A 17,423-nucleotide genomic window follows, 5' to 3' on the forward strand; every position below is an offset into this window, starting at 1 on the left:
AAATTCTGTCTCTACTAAAATACAAAAATTAGCCGGGTGTGTTGGCGGGCACCTGTAATCCCAGCTCCTCGGGAGGCTGAGGTAGGAGAATCGCTTGAACTCGGGAGGCGGAGGTTGCAGTGAGCCGAGGTCACGCCACTACACTCCAGCCTGGGCGACAGAGCAAGACTCCCTCTCAAAAAAAAAAAAAAAAAAAAAAAAAAAAAAAAAAAAAAAAAGAAAGAAAAGAAAAAAATAATTAATGATGGAATTTTAGAGCTAAAAATATTAAATGTTGCATACTATCAAATGAGAAATTAGAACATACTATAAAGGCCCTTAAAGAGAAGTGAAAATGAGGAGTGGCAAAATTAGGAATGTCTTTGGATTACTTGAGTAAAATATATCCCTTTTGAAGCAAACAATGGTATATGATTGGAAGCCCAGAAGAAACAGAGAATTAAAAAGTCATCCAGACACTGAAAGGTAGAAAATTAAAATTTGTAGCAAAAAAAAAAAAAATAATAATAATATAAAATTTGTAGCTATCAATGCGCAAAAAAATAGTGATGATATCCTGCATAAAAGTCAGCTCTACCATCTCAGGAAGTAATAAAGGAACTCAGTTTCCACTTTATATATATAGGAAAAGCAACAACATGCCAATAAATCTCAATACATTCTAAGAAAACACACAAATTTAATTTCTGATGAAGGACATACTGACTCTGACTTTCCGAATTGCATTCCAGAGCAATGGATGACATCATTTTCTAAAGCTGTTAAAACTTAGCTCAACATGGAGCATAATTTGATTTGGATAAATGCAGACTCCTTCAGCAATTATGTATTGATTACATTCACTTGGTTGAGTGTGCCACACAACTGGTGTTCAATATACTTATGGGCACGTTTAGGAGCTATGTGCAATAAAATAGTATTCCAATACATGTAGACAGCTACATCAAAATAAACTATGCTGGGACTTAATTGTGAGGCTAACTAGGCAAAGGGCATGAATGAACTCTGTAAGCATGGCTGGGTCGTATATACAGTGGAAATACTTTCCTTAATTATTTCAATCATCCACGCCTTTATAACTTCTTGTATATGCTTAACACTAGTTTCCGGGGAATTGAAAGTCTATACAGTATAAGCATTTGATACTTGTTTATTTCCCAGTGGTAAAATACCCTTTGGGTAAGAAAATCAAGTTTCCCTACAGTTCTCAACACAAAGTGGCCTTCATCAGTTTAAATTCTAACTACAATCTAGCATTAAGATTTACTCTCTGGGCCCCAGTGATTCAACTATGTGATTTCTCAGCTGTCTTCCATTGCTATGAAAGGCCACTACTATATGAACTTATTTCAAAATTCTGTTGACATAAATCTCTATAAAAGATCAAAACTCACAGTTGTATTAAATATAGATAAAAAAGATTTCCATGCATCAAGGTGTGAAATTGAAGGTAATAACTATATATCTATTAAAGGTCGCATACAGCTACTGATTTAGTTGGCATATGCAAAGGAAATGCTATGCCCACTGTCAATGGAAGTTTCATGCAATAAAGTCCCATGTCCCAGATAAAAAGTCAATATAATTTTTGTTTTAAAAACTGGTCCAGGGTTATTTTCACACATGCTATTGTGAAATGGTATCAGTAGAAGTCCACTGTAATAATGTTAGAAAGTAGGTTAGTCGTGTGAATTAAATCAGTAGCTTATTTACACAGGGTATGTATTCAATTAAATATGTATTGAGGTTATGTCTTAAGTAAATTACTTATGGATCTCATCTAGTTGAAGTTCTATATTTAATAAATGAAATTATCAACATGCAGACTGAATAACAAAGATGTTGGAATGTTATTTAAGATGTAAACATGTTGCAATAATTTGCCTACAGCTATGCCTTTTCAGATAGCCTCACTTTCCAGTAAAATGTATTTCAATTATGTTTATGACCTGGTCTATTTGGTACTTTGTAGATGAATTGGAAACAAGAGGTAGGTGAGACTGACAAGCACAAGAAAAAAAAAGGAATTTCAACAATGGCTCAAGAGCCATTAGAAATGGAATTTCAGGCCAGGTAGAGTGGCTCATGCCTATAATCCTTGCACTTTAGGAGGCTGAAGCAGGAGGATCGCTTGGGGCCAAGAGTTTGAGACCAGCCTGGGCAACAGAGCAAGACTCTGTCTCAAAAAAAAAAAAAAAAAAAAAAAGGAATATCAAGTACAGCATGATATTTTGTAGGATTCTGCAATAGGCAGGAATTGGAATTATTCTCTCATTAAAGTTGGTAAGTTTGTAGCATATTATGAACTGAGTGGGCTAATGAGGTCATGTATCAGCGAATTCAATGATCATACTATGAACAAACACAGATTTAAAATCCAATTTAAGTGTTATAAGAGAAGTATAAGAAAAGGTGATCATTACAGTAAAACATAATAGAGGGGTAGAAATAATGTTAGATGACCAGTTTTATGAGAGAAAATGTCATTTCAAACAAATTTATTTCCTTGCTTCATGAGAAAGAGCATTCTAAAAGCGGTGTAGCCAGCATACAATCACAATGCTGCAGAACATCGAATAAGCTTTTAAAAAATCACAGGGCAGAGAATGGGATGGTAAATTGTTAAAATCAGGAAAGAGTCCAACAAAGTAGGAATCCATTTGGTTCCCACAGTGGGGTAATCAGCTTAGGAAGTCCATTCATGATGTTAACTACAACAATGGAATGGAAACATTTCAGTTGATACTAGATATTTTCAAATACTTGTTTTGGTAAACTGCAACAAGCATCACAAATCCCAACAGTTCCAAAAATTAACATTGATGTTTCAAGTTTAGATTGTTAAGAAACCTATTCAGAGACAGATCAATTTGAATTACTGCATACGTTACCATGGATTATCTTGAAGATAATTTGTTACTTCTTTTAAAAATATTTCTGAGGGTAGTTTTTATTCTTCAAGTTTACTATGTCATAGGTGGTGATTCAAAGAAAAATAAAAGTGATATTTAGATTTTGCAGGCGTTCAATAAGTGTAGACTCGAAGAATGAGTAGATGAGTTGATGCATAAAGAGCCATAAAACTTTATCCATTAAATCTGGTGAAGAAATAATTTCTAGTGGGAGCTAAGGCCTAAAATCTAAAACATAATCTCGCAAGGGTGTATTCCTGATAGTCTAATACTAGTAAATATCTTGTTGAAGCAGCTGAAGCAATAAACAATCACTTATTTATATGTATATAAGAAACCTTAGGCTCACAAAAATATACATGTCTTAAAACAGAAATCTAAGGCACACAAAATACTAAAACAAGTCAATGAATTACCCTATTTTACATATTCAACAAGCAGAAATCTACTTGTACACCATGGTCTATCAATGGACATTTTGTTATTTACAATCCCTTCATATTCCTTTACTTGGATTAGTCAAAAGCTCAAAACAGATACTTTGCACCATATATTATTTTAATAAGTTACAATGAGTTTTTCTTTAGAGAGCCTGCTGGAACTGTTTACTTTTGCACCAAAATTGTAAGTGTTAGCGGTTGTGGGCTTCCTATGGCATTTCCAAGGGAGAAGCACCATTAGGTTTTCCATACTCCCAAGGAATCTGACACTTTGAATGTTATAGCACCTCTGCATTTTAACAGAATCAAGTATTTCATTGAAAATTCTCCTTGTTCGAAACATGTTGTCCGGGTAATCCTTTTTGTTTTGCAATAAAATGAGTCAATAAGTAATAGGAAGAAAATGGGAAGACTAAAATAAACTTAATGCCTACTTTCCTGTTACCTAGAACATAGGCAATTATCAGAAAAGATGAGTTATCATTTTCCCAAATCTAGTATGCTAAGATAAACAAATGAATTAGCTCTTAACGGACAAAGCCATGTTTACAGTACCATTCCTCTTGTTTGACTTGGGGTTGGGGAGGCATGTGATGATAGTAGGGAATTTGTTTTCAAAATATTTCAACAAGAATTTGTTTTTTCCTAATTCTGTATCAGACTTCAGTACAAAATATCTGTCTACTTAGTTTTTGTATTTTATCACCTTGAGACATTAGAAGCATTTGACTCTTCTGAAACCTATCCTGTACCATCATCTCCTTTTGGAAACACCTCTCATGGATTATACTAAGAAAGGTGGGATGAAACTAAATTGAGGTTGTTCAATAAGAAGAGACCACTCTTACCTAGTTCTAAAAAAAAAAAAAAGTTAATCAATATTGGTGATATGCTTCCTAATTCCAATTTTAGAGATAATTAACAACTTCTCATTATCTAACTATTTTATATACTGCAAGTTGCTAATACTTGAAAGTGAGAGGACACAGTAAAAGAACACAAACCATATACATGATTAGAATACATACTGCAGTTAACAAGATGGAACTCTACACAGCAAGGATAAATGATTTCTCTTGTATGCAAATATGCACAAACAATAGACAATAGGATTCTTATACTATATTATTTCAAGTTACTTTTAAAAATAGAAAGTGCTTTTAAAATATATATTTACAATTTATGAACAGCCTCCAACCATTACTAACAACAATGATGTATTTTACACAGGAGAAATATTTTAAGAGAGAAAACATTTCATAAGTTTATTTCAAAGGAATATGCCAATTTTCTAGCAATGATTGGAAGATGTTGGAACGATGGCACCATGAAATAATAATTCAGCTTATTTTTAACTGTGTGGATGTGGTTAAGCACCAGAAGCTGTGTAGAGTTAACACTGTGTGTCTTGATTTTACATCATAGAACATGAACCTGTTAAAATCCTCTAAAAATGACTCTTGTTTCATAGTAAACAGACTTAATTTAAAGCACCAAACTGAGTGATTCTATCAAGGTTAATGCCTAACTGAAACATTTCTTTATGTATTTAAAACTATAAAACTTTTATTTTTGCTTAAAATGTGCACCTTCTACCAATTGTCAAAATATAGTCACAGTTAAGAATACCCACCCCGTTTTGTTATCATTATTATTTTTTTACCTCAGACTTGAAATGGGTGAGATGAAGATATAGTAAACGACAACATGACTTTCTTTTAACAGCACCTTGAAAAAATACACTGCACTAGCAAAGGCATTAAGAGGGGGAGAAAAGCCTTCAGACCCAATGGTTATAGGGCCCCGCAACATGTGTGAGAGCATAAGGGGACACGGTGACAACATTGTCATGGGTTAATGTTAATGCTTTATGAGAAGGAATTTGGTTCAATTCATTTACTTCAGAGGACAGTTCTGGACCTTCATTAGCTGCCTGGTCTTTTTGCTCTGAGGCCTTCATTTTCTTATTCTTAGCTTCTTTAGCCTCAAACTTAATCTTGTTTAGTTCAAAACCGTGTTGGGGCTTATTCAGGTTTTTGTGCTGGTAAAAGACAAGGGAGAGGCGGGTTGGATGATTACGGTTGGGGTGCTCAACAGGAGTGGTAGCGTGTAGCTCGCGCCGGGCACACTCAATCAAAACCGAGCCGTGAGCAGGTGCGATGGCCACCCCACCAATATTTGCATCCAAAAAGATGTGCTCACTGTCTGACCAATACTCATCAATGTGGGGCAACTTCTCCTCAGCAGGTGACAGGGGGTCATCAGATAGGGGTTCGTCTGATGGAGGCTCATCTGCTTCAGAATGCTGCTCATCTTCTTCCATTGGAGAAGAGTCAAGGTCTTGAGGAGAGGTGAGGAAGGAGGGCTGGTGGTTTGGCTGATGAGATGTTAGCGGCTCAGTCACACCAGTGGGAGGCTCAGAATTAACGAGGGGCTCCATCACAGGAGCAGGCAGGGTGGGGAGAGGAGCAGCTTCGCCAAGCTGGGAAATGCCAGGGCCTTCAACAGCGGCTGCATTGGCACCACTGAGTCTTCCCGAAGACATTGTACAGTGGGGAGTGCTGCTTCTTTCTGAAAACCCACACGAGGCTGCTGCATCATTCTTCAACGGAGCTGGTGTGGCTGAAGCAGTCTTCGGGGACCAGGAGAAAACTGGAGATGCCTCTTTCACTGGATGAGGAGTGGATGGCATCAGCGAATAAGTTTTAGTGTTGTCTGAACTTTTTAAGATAAAATGGGGTTCGGTTTCACTTTTTACTTCAGGTTGCACAGTCTCAGTTTTACTCCCTAAACAAGGACACCAAACGTGAAGAAAAATACAAATTACTTTTGGTAGGGTTGTCTTTTAAAAAGTATTTTCAAAGACAGGTACAGAGAATTTTATAAGAAAACACTGATGTTGTGTTGGTCGGTTTTGTTCTGCTCATTTCAAATCACACACAAATTAAAAATTTTATGTAGTTTCGTATACTTTTTCATCTAGTAATTTTCCTTAAAGAACTCTTCCTTTGGGAAAGAGGCACAAATAAGTGCAAAAATCTAGCCAAAAGGATGGCTGGTCATTGTTTGAAATAGTAAAATATTAGAATTGACCTAATTTGGTAGGAAGTAAATAATACAACTAAATGTTGTAATATTGTGCAGGTATTATAATACAATGATATAGAGCAATATTTAACTATTCAAAGAGATATTTAGATATACTTAAGGCATAGTATGACCCTATATTTTAAAAAGTAAAAATAAGTAATAGTTTATAAATATTTCTAGGTAACAAAACCATCATAACTGTCAAAGTCCAAGATTAGGCAGAGAGAAGTCAAGCAAAACATTGTAGTTGAACATAAATCTTTGTGACCCTCAAAAGCAAGAGTATTTCAGCTTAGTGTCCTTCTCATTAAGGAAGTAAGCATTACTCTCAAGATGTCAACTGTGGGTTATTTGCTCTGACACATCCACACAAATGTCACATCCAATGGGAATATTTTCTTTTTCTTTTTTTTTTTTTTTTGAGACAGAGTCTCGCTCTGTCGCCCAGGCTGGAGTGCAGTGGCCGCATCTCAGCTCACTGCAAGCTCCGCCTCCCGGGTTCACGCCATTCTCCTGCCTCAGCCTCCCGAGTAGCTGGGACTACAGGCGCCCGCCACCTCGCCCGGCTAGTTTTTTTGTAGTTTTAGTAGAGACGGGGTTTCACTGTGTTCACCAGGATGGTCTCGATCTCCTGACCTCGTGATCCACCCGTCTCGGCCTCCCAAAGTGCTGGGATTACAGGCTTGAGCCACCGCGCCCGGCCGGGAATATTTTCCTTGGGGACATTCTCCCTGTTATGAAGTTCTTTTTTTTTTTTTTGAGATGGAGTCTCAATCTGTCGCCCAGGCTAGAGTGCAGTGGTGCGATCCCGGCTCACTGCAATCTCTGCCTCCTGGGTTCAAGTGGGTCCCCTATCTCAGCTTCCCAAGTAGCTGGGACTATAAGCACACACTGCCACACCTGGCTAATTTTTTGTATTTTAGTACAGACGGGGTTTCCCCACGTTGGCCAGAATAGTCTCAATCTCCACCATGCCTGCCTGGCTAATTTTTTGTATTTTAGTAGAGACAGGGTTTCACCACATTGACCAGGATGGTCTTGAACTCCTGACCTCGTGATCTGCCCGCCTCTGCCTCCCAAAGTGATGAGATTACAGGCGTGAGCCACCACGCCTGGCTCCTGTTGTGAACTTCTAAAAAAAATATTTGGAAGTGCAAAACTAGCAAATCTTAGGACCAAGAAAAGGTAAAGCAGCCGTGTTTTAAAGTAATTAAAAATATAATACATTGATAATATAATAAACATTGATCAATTTCAGAAGCTCTGCAGTTCTCCTCTCAGATGCTACAACCTGGAGTCATGAGAGCTCTGACTTCTAAAGATAATGCATATATAAGATCCAGCAATGGTACATCAGGAAACCTCTGCTGTTATCAGTGGCACTATTACTATAGAGGTTAAGAAGTCCACAGAAGGTAAATGATGGGAAGGAAAGACTAAATGACCGAGGGGTAGAATTACAAAAGAAACAGACATTATGGCCCAAGTATTGCACATTATGCTTACAAATATCTGGGACTATACATTTCTTCTCAGTATTTGTCTGTATTACATTTCTTTCAGCATTATATAAATGCCTGCACTGCCAACTCTGCACATGTTATAAAAACAAATAAACAACTACTCATAAATGTAAAAATGAAAGAAGCTAAGGAATACATTATAATGTTAATTTTGAATGTCAGTATGAATTCATGTTTTTTTTGTTCCTTCTATAGGCTTATCAAAGAAACGGCTGATTTTAAATATGGGGCAGAATTATATAGATGAGCCTGGAACAACTTGTTACAGAAATTAAGAAAGCTATCAAAGACAATTGAGATTGTGGCAAAAGAACTGAGAAGCCGGCCTGGCGTGGTGGCTCACACCTGTAATCTCACCACTTTGGGAGCCCGAGGTGGGTGGATCACTTGAGGTCAGGCGTTTAAGACCTGTCTGGCCAACATGGTGAAACCCCATCTCAACTAAAAATACAAAAATTAGCTGGGCATGGTGGCGGGCACCTGTACTCCCAGCTACTCGGGAGGCTGAGGAAGGAGAATCACCTAAATCAAGGAGGTAGAGGTTGCAGTGAGCCGAGATGGTACCACTGCACTCCAGCCTGGGTGACAGAGTGAAACTCCGTCTCAAAATATATATTAGGTGAAAAGCTGATAAGAGCCAGGTGTGGTGCACACCTATACTTCTAGCTAATAGAGAGGTTCCCATGGGATCCCAGGAGTTTGAGGCAGCATTGTGCTATGATTGTGTCTGTGAATAGCCATTGTGTTCCAGCTTTGGCAACATAGCAAGACTCTGTCTCTCAAAAAAAAAAACCCTTGGCCGGGCGCGGTGGCTCAAGCCTGTAATCCCAGCACTTTGGGAGGCCGAGACGGGCGGATCACGAGGTCAGGAGTTCGAGACCATCCTGGCTAACACGGTGAAACCCCATCTCTACTAAAAAATACAAAAAACTAGCCGGGCGAGGTGGCGGGCGCCTGTAGTCCCAGCTACTCGGGAGGCTGAGGCAGGAGAATGGCGTAAAAACCCGGGAGGCAGAGCTTGCAGTGAGCTGAGATCCGGCCACTGTACTCCAGCCTGGGCGACACAGCGAGACTCCGTCTCAAAAAAAAAAAAAAAAAAAAAAAACCCCAAAATCCAAAACCAAAACTAATGAGACTTTATAATCAACAAATCAAGCCAGGCGTGATGGCTCATGCCTGTAATTACACCAATTTGGGAGGATCATGTGAGTCCAGGAGTTCCAGATCAGCCTGGGAAACAGGTGAAACTCTATCTCTATAAAAAATACAATAATTAGCTAGGCACAGTGGCACATGCACTACAGTCTCAGCTACTTGGGAGGCTGAGGTGGGAGGACTGCTTGAGCCTGGAAGGTTGAGGCTGTGGTGAACAAAGATCACGCCACTGCATGTATTCCAGCCTGGGCTACAGAGCAAGACCTTGTCTCCACAAACAAAAACAAAACAATTGGCTGGGCGCGGTGGCTCAAGCCTGTAATCCCAGCACTTTGGGAGGCCGAGGCGGGCGGATCATGAGGTCAGGAGATCGAGACCATCCTGGCTAACCTGGTAAAACCCCGTCTCTACTAAAAAATACAAAAAATTTGGCGGGCGCCTATAGTCCCAGCTACTCGGGAGGCTGAGCTCGCAGTGAGCTGATATCAGGCCACTGCACTCCAGCCTGGGCGACCCAGCAAGACTCCGTCTCAAAAAAAACAAAACAAAACAAAACAAAAACCCAAAACAACAACAAATAAAACAAAAACAGCAGCAACAACAACAACCCACAATACCACTGTTGAAAGTGGCGTTTAGTAATATTTGTTTAATTATTGCTTAAATTGAGGGTAAAGGTGATCAAGGACGGCATCCAGAAAGTCATGTCTCTTATCTATGCCAACAACAATGAGCAGGGCTTCAAATTAGATGGGGAAATTCACAGGAAAAATGATAAGAACATGTTAAAATTAGCTGGACACAGTGGTGTGTGCCTGCAGTTCCAGCTACTCTGGAGGAGGCTGAGGTGGGATTATTGCTTAAGCCAAGGTGTGCCAAGCCAGCCTGGGCAATAAAGTGAGACCCTTCCCAATGCCATAAAAAAGAATATGTGAAAGTTTTAAAAAGGATAAGTAGAAAAAATTACCAAGAAATACTGATGGGTCACTTTTTTGTTGACTTTTGCTTCTGGCATATGTAAAAATATATTCAGTGTCTTAGTTTCAACTCTAAACAAATAATGTGCAAGGCAAAATCCAAACACTTCTATCCATCAAAGTTGTGCAGAGATTAGCAGGTTCCACAAGGCTCACCTAAGGCTGGCAGTGACGAAGCCTTACTGTTGTTTGTTGTTGTTGAGTTATTCTTCCGCTTGACTCGGGGAATAGGTTTCTTCTCCACTGCCCTTATCTTATGCGCAAGAACCTCCGTCATCATCGCAGCCCTCTTCTTCCCAGAACGGGGAACAGGCTGAGTGAAACACGTTCTTTTTTTGCGGCGGGGTGCCAGGACCTCGATGGCCCCAGATTTGATCTTGGCTTCCATTCCCTCCTTGGAGCCAAACTCATCTGTGTCTGAAAGCTTATAAAGAGGTAGCACATGGAGCTGCTCATCTTGAGGAATAACGCCCAAAGAGCGGTTATCTTCTCGAGTTAAAGTACACACCTGATAGGGAGAAAAACATGAAAGGGGAAAGATATAGGGGCCATGCACATTCATTGTGGCTATTCCTACCTTCGTTTTGTTACCTTTGGGAAAGAGATTTGTATTCCCATTTTATATTCAGTTGGTTGATGATGGTATATTATTATTTTATATCAAGCCACCCAACTCTGTTCAATCATAGTAACTTCCCAGCTGTTTGTAGGCAGATCAGAGTAATATTTAGTTAATTTTCTAAGTAAATTATAGTATTACAAAATACTTACCTATTTTTTATAATAAACATTCTTGTTACATTTCATCTTACTTCATTGCCTAAATTAAGGAACGGCTATTGAACTGTGTTTATTGTGTTCATATTAACTTTTTTTTTTTTTGAGACGGAGTCTTGCTCTGTCTCCCAGGCTGGAGTGCAGTGGATCAATCTCCACTCACTGCAAGCTTCGCCTCCCGGGTTCACGCCATTCTCCTGCCTCAGCCTCCCGTGTGGCTGGGACTACAGGCGCCCGCCACCGCGCCCGGCTAATTTTTTTGTGTGTTTTTAGTAGAGACGGGGTTTCACCGTGTTAGTCAGGATGGTCTCGATCTCCTGACCTCGTGATCCGCCCATCTCGGCCTCCCAAAGTGCTGGGATTACAGGCGTGAGCCACCGTGCCCGGCCCATATTAACTATAACTTATTAGGAAGATACGATTTTAGCTCACAGAGCACCCTATTTCCGGTATTTCAAGAATGTCACATTCCTTGGATAGTGGGGACATAACTGATTTCTCTTTCCAGAAAGACTTACATGCTAACAGTTTAAAAAAATGTTTTTAATTTTCTGTTCCATTGTTGCTCTATTCCAGTGAGGAGCCATATCAATAAATATCAATAAATTTGCCTTTCTTTGGATATGAAATATTAATAGCCAATTTTTTAATCTTAAATGCAACCTATTTTAGCCCTCCTCCTTACATTAAAGGTTATATTTATTATAGAGAAACGAAAATACAGAACTATAGACACTATAGTGATTCCTGACTTTTGATACCTAATATTAATATTCTGCTTTAAAAACTAATATTTTATTATAAAACTATTTTAATTGTAATTAATTTTCCTTAAGTGATCTGCCCACCTCAGCCTCCCAGAGAGCTGGGATTACAGGTGTGAGCCACTAGGCCCAGCTAAATTAATTTTCAAATATTAAAAATCCAGCAGAAACCTATCAAATGTTTTCTTTATTTTATATTAAAAACACATATCCTGGAGCTATAAAACCTTTCAATGATAGCAAAGACTGGAGATAAAGGAAATAAACAGATTTGATTTCCAAAGCATTTTTGGATTCATGATAGAACTTGATAGATACCAAGGTAAAGCAAAGTTAAAGGTTAAAAAATTTCAGTTTTTTTTAAAAAAAATCTATAGTCACATTTTTCAGCAAAGTCTAAAATATAAATATATGTTTCAGCCTCAAACTCCTGGGTTTGAGTGTTTCTCCTGCCTCAGTCTCTCGAGTAGCTGGGAATACAGGTGTGTATCATCGTGCATAGCTAATTTTTTTTTTTTTTTTAATTGTAGAGACAGGGTCTCACAAGGCTGCCCAGGCTACACTCAAGATCCTGGATTCAAGCAATCCTTCCACCTCAGCATCCCAAAGTGCTGGGATTACAGGCATGAAGGCATGAGCCATGGTGCCTGGCCAAAGCCTGCAATATTAAACTGTCATGGTAGTAATCTGTTCATACTTAGTAACAGTCATGCTGAAAATCAGAATGTCACATCAATAAATGTTTACTGGAACCAATTTAATTGGCTACAGAGAGACTAAGAAGCACATAAGGAGTTGACATAATTAGAAAGGATAGTTACCACAGGAGTAGAAAGTAAACCAATTAAAAAAAAAGAAAAAGGGCCGGGCGCGGTGGCTCAAGCCTGTAATCCCAGCACTTTGGGAAGCCGAGGTGGGCGGATCACAAGGTCAGGAGATCGAGACCACAGTGAAACCCCGTCTCTACTAAAAATACAAAAAAATTAGCCAGGCGCGGTGGCGGGCGCCTGTAGTCCCAGCTACTCAGGAGGCTGAGGCAGGAGAATGGCGGGAACCCGGGAGGCGGAGCTTGCAGTGAGCCAAGATCGCGCCACTGCACTCCAGCCTGGGCAACAGCGTGAGACTCCGTCTCAAAAAAAAAAAAAAAAAAGAAAGAAAGAAAGTATGGTAAAACAGGGTGGATGGAGAGGGAGTGGTAGAATTTCAAGAGTTCACATGTTTGAAGATGGGGGAATTTGGAGTGATGTCAAGTTCTGGATAAGACCCTCATTGCGTGAGTAATCCAGGCACTGGAAGTCAAAGGGCACAGAGAGGAGAAACTGAAACTTAGCTTGACTCTGAACTGACTTCAACCTGATCACAGATATTCTGTAATTCAGGTAAAATGTCCCGGCCAAGTGATGGTGATGAACCACTGCCTGGTTCATATTTACCAGGCTGGATTTACATAACTTCAACACTTGGAAATAACATTGGTCTCAAAGATCTACAAAACATTTTTGTATACAGAAATGATATGCAAAAAAAAAAAAAAAAGGAAAAAGAAAAAAAAAAAAGGTTATTGTGGCTTAATCTATCACTAATACTCTTCTACAGACAGACCAAGCAAGGAAGACTGCCTGTTGATAGATCCAATCATATACTTTCGATCACACTATAAGATGTTATAGCTAAATCTAAAAAAAAAAAAAAATTTTTTTTTAAATTGTATATTTTAAAGAGACGGGGTCTTATTGCCTAGGCTGGTCTAGAACTCCCGGGGCTCAAGCAATCCTCCTATCTTGGCCTCCTAAGTAGGTGGGATTACAGACGTGAGCCAACATGCTCATCCTGCAGCCAAGACTTAATGAAGGTTTCAGAATTATCTGGCAAACCTAAAACACTGGTGCAGCAGAAAAACAAAAGCAATTGCTCTCTATTGATCTCGCTTTACTAGATGACAGGAAGATAATTAGGTGAAGCAAACAGACAAAAAGACTATTACAAGATTTTCCACTGGGTCTTCTGCCTAATTTACGTATTTCTTAATTGACTTCAGGCGATGGACATGTGATGATTTATGTAACTATAAACATAGTAGGTATACCTGAATGCAAATATTGATGATAACTGGCATAGTTGCCTCACAAAAACCCTGAAGTGCAGATGGCAAAAGCAAATATTAAGTAACCTGCTCAACTTCATACCTACTAGTTTGATAGCAGAGAATTGTTACTTTAAAAAATTGGCTGGTCGCGGTGGCTCACACCTGTAATCCCAGCACTTTGGGAGACCAAGGCGGGTGGATCACGAGGTTATGAGAACAAGACCATCCTGGCTAACACAGTGAAATCCCGTCTCTACTAAAAATACAAAAAAATCGGCCGGGCATGGTGGTGAGTGCCTGTAGTCCCAGCTACTCGGGAGGCTAAAGCAGGAGAATGGTGTGAACCCAGGAGGCAGAGGTTGCAGTGAGCTCAGATTGCGCCACTGTACTCCAGCCCGGGCAACAGAGTGAGACTCCATCTCAAAAAAAAAAAAAAAAAAAAGTACTCCTGCCTCCCAGCAAACACACCACAATTAAATATATAACATAGACTTTCAACAAAATGTTTGAGGCTGGTCCTGTTACTTTTTAGAAGTACAGAGATAATGTATTTAATGAAGACCTGCACTATACACTTATTTCTTATTTTTTAACTTTTTTTCTTTTTATTTATTTCTAATAGCACATAAATTAAGATTTCTCACAGTAATAATCATCATAGTATACTTAAGGACTGCAGCCTAAGCATATAGTGATGGAGCTTTTAGAATACAAATTCACACAGGTACATACCACAGTGCTTCCATTATTCATGTTGTGAATGTCCCTGTGGGGATGAGCACAGAAGTCCAGGCAAGCAGTGACCCCAGAGAAGGGACGACCTTCCTTACTGCCAAGCCGACATTCTCGGGCAACATTTTCATATTCCACCTAGAAAAGAAAGCATGGAGTACAATCTTAAGAGAGAGAAGGGAATCACCTGCCTTCAGTAAAGAGTAAGAGTAAAAATAATTTCCTCACAAAGTTTCTAATTAATTATACTTTGTAATTTCTGAGACTAAGTGTATTATTGTCGTGAAGGTGTAGTTTAGCAACATTCGGGATAAAGCACTTGACAATACACGGAGTAAAAGGAAAATCAATGACTTTACAAAGGAAGGCAGGGTGAGGATACTAATTGTTGTTGGAGATGAAAAAGCAAGTAAAACAGACTCAATCATTCCATTAGAAAGAAAGACCAATAAGGCCGGGCGCAGTGGCTCACGCCTGTAATCCCAGGATTTTGGGAGGCCAAGGCAGGCAGATCATGAGGTCAGGAGATTGAGACCATCCTGGCTACCACGGTGAAACCCCGTCTCTACTAAACAAAATACAAAAAATTAGCCGGGCGTGGTGGCGGGCACCTGTAGTCCCAGCTACTCAGGAGGCCGAGACAGGAGAATGGTGTGAACCCGGGAGGCAGAGCTTGCGGTGAGCCAAGATCAAGCCACTGCACTCCAGCCTGGGTGACAGAGCGAGACTCCGTCTAAAAAAAAAAAAAAAAAGAGGCCGGGCGCGGTGGCTCAAGCCTGTAATCCCAGCACTTTAGGAGGCCGAGATGGGCAGATCACGAGGTCAGGAGATCGAGACCATCCTGGCTAACCCGGTGAAACCCCGTCTCTACTAAAAATACAAGAAAATTAGCCGGGTGAGGTGGCGGGCGCCTGTAGTCCCAGCTACTTGGGAGGCTGAGGCAGGAGAATGGCGTGAAACCGGCGGGGCAGAGCTTGCAGTGAGCCGAGATCGCGCCACTGCACTCCAGCCTGGGGCACAGCAAGACTCCGTCTCAAAAAAAAAAAAAAAAAAAAAAAAAAAAGAAAGAAAGAAAGAAGAAAAAAAAAGAAAGACCAATAAAAGCACAAGTTTTCAATATCCATAAAAAGAAGATACACACACATTTCATGAACTATTCTAGAAAGTGAATTTGTAACTCCTTTTAAAATGAAAAGGTGGAGGCTGGGCGGGGTAGCTCATGCCTGTAATCCCAGCAGTTTGGGAGGCTGAGGCGGGCAGATCACTTGAGGCCGGCAGATGACTTGAGGCCAGGAGTTTGAGACCAGCCTGGGAAACATGGTGAAACCCCATCTCTACTAAAAATACAAAAATTAGCCAGGTGGCGCATGCCTGTAGTCCCAGTTACTCGGGAGGCTGAGGCAGGAGAACTGCTTGAACCCACTGGGAAGCGGAGGTTGCAGTGAGCCAAGAGGCTGACTCCAGCCTGGGCAACAAGAGCAAGACTCTGTGTCAAAAAAAAAAAAAAAAAGAGTAGATCAATAAGTAGATTATATATATGTATGTTAGATATATATGCTATGTATGTATATATTTGTTCAAATTTGAAAATTTTTCAGCCGGGCGCGGTGGCTCAAGCCTGTAATCCCAGCACTTTGGGAGGCCGAGGCGGGAGGATCACAAGGTCAGGAGATCGAGACCACAGTGAAACCCCGTCTCTACTAAAAATACAAAAAATTAGCCGGGCGCGGTGGCGGGCGCCTGTAGTCCCAGCTACTCAGGAGGCTGAGGCAGGAGAATGGCGTGAACCCAGGAGGCGGAGCTTGCAGTGAGCCGAGATCGTGCCACTGCACTCCAGCCTGGGCAACAGCGTGAGACTCCGTCTCAAAAAAAAAAAAAAAAAAAAAAAATTTTCTATTAACAATGACCTTTTTTTTTTTTTTTTAAAGACAGTTTCGCTCTGTCACCCAGGCTGGAGTGCAGTGGCATGATCTCAGCTCAATGCAACCTCCGCCTCCTGGGTTCAAGTGATTCTCCTGCCTCAGCCTCTTGATTACCTGGGACTACAGGTGCACATCACCATGCCTGGCTAATTTTTGTATTTTTAGTTGAGATGGGGTTTCACCATGTGGGCCAGGCTAGTCTTGAACTCCTGATCTCAGGTGATCCGAATGCCTTGGCCTCCAAAATTTCTGGGATTAGAGGCGTGAGCTAATGAGCCCGGCTAACAATGACTTTTTAAAATATAAAACGGTCTGGCATATCTGTAATCCCAGCATTTTTGGAGGATGAGGCAGGAGGATCACTTGGAGTTTGAGCTTAGGAGTTTGCAGTAAGCTTTGATCATGTCACTGTACTGCTGCCTGGGCAACAAAGCAAGACCCCATCTCAAATTAATAAATAAATAAAAAGTTCATACCAATACATACCTGATTTTGGTAAGCTACTGGAGCATACTGCTTATAAATTGGAGCTAATCGTGTAGCCAAACTCTGTAAGTTATCTTCAAGGTTTTTTTCCTATAGGAAAACATAATCCATTAGTTATTTTATAATTGCACCTTTGTGTGTTTAAGGTACATCTGAACCATAAATCACGGGTGATGGTGGTTAATGCACAATTCATTCTTTTTTTTTTTTTTTTGAGACAGAGTCTCGCTTAGTCGCCCAGGCTGGAGTGCAATGGCGCGATCTCGGCTCACTGCAAGCTCCGCCTCCCGGGTTCACGCCATTCTCCTGCCTCAGCCTCCTGAGTAGCTGGGACTACAGGCGCCCGCCGCCTCGCCCGGCTAATTTTTTTGCATTTTTAGTAGAGACGGGGTTTCACCGTGTTAGCCAGGATGGTCTCGATCTCCTGACCTCGTGATCCGCCCGCCTCGGCCTCCCAAAGTGCTGGGATTACAGGCGTGAGCCACCGCGCCCGGCCTGCACAATTCATTCTTACCCTGATGAAATAGCTACCACAGAAAATCGCATTGCTTCTTTTCTC

The 17,423-nt window shown here is 40.4% G+C and overlaps 1 protein-coding gene across 6 annotated transcripts in view; it reads right to left on the reverse strand.

The window, feature by feature from the left end:
* Nucleotides 1-2,466: 2,466 nt before the first annotated feature.
* Nucleotides 2,467-17,423, reverse strand: part of TET1 (tet methylcytosine dioxygenase 1) — a 98,395-nt gene continuing 83,438 nt past the window's right edge. For all 6 annotated transcript variants that reach the window (XM_077946683.1, XM_077946681.1, XM_077946685.1 and 3 more), the window contains 4 exons: nucleotides 16,865-16,954; nucleotides 14,457-14,594; nucleotides 10,254-10,605; nucleotides 2,467-6,139 (listed from right to left, as the gene is read on the reverse strand). In XM_077946683.1, the coding sequence (XP_077802809.1) occupies nucleotides 5,133-6,139; nucleotides 10,254-10,605; nucleotides 14,457-14,594; nucleotides 16,865-16,954 (1,587 nt within the window). In that variant the 3' untranslated portion in view covers nucleotides 2,467-5,132. The remainder of the gene's footprint in view (nucleotides 6,140-10,253; nucleotides 10,606-14,456; nucleotides 14,595-16,864; nucleotides 16,955-17,423) is intronic.

Source organism: Macaca mulatta, chromosome 9 (genome assembly GCF_049350105.2).
Source record: "Macaca mulatta isolate MMU2019108-1 chromosome 9, T2T-MMU8v2.0, whole genome shotgun sequence".
NCBI classification, from domain to species: Eukaryota; Metazoa; Chordata; class Mammalia; order Primates; family Cercopithecidae; genus Macaca; species Macaca mulatta.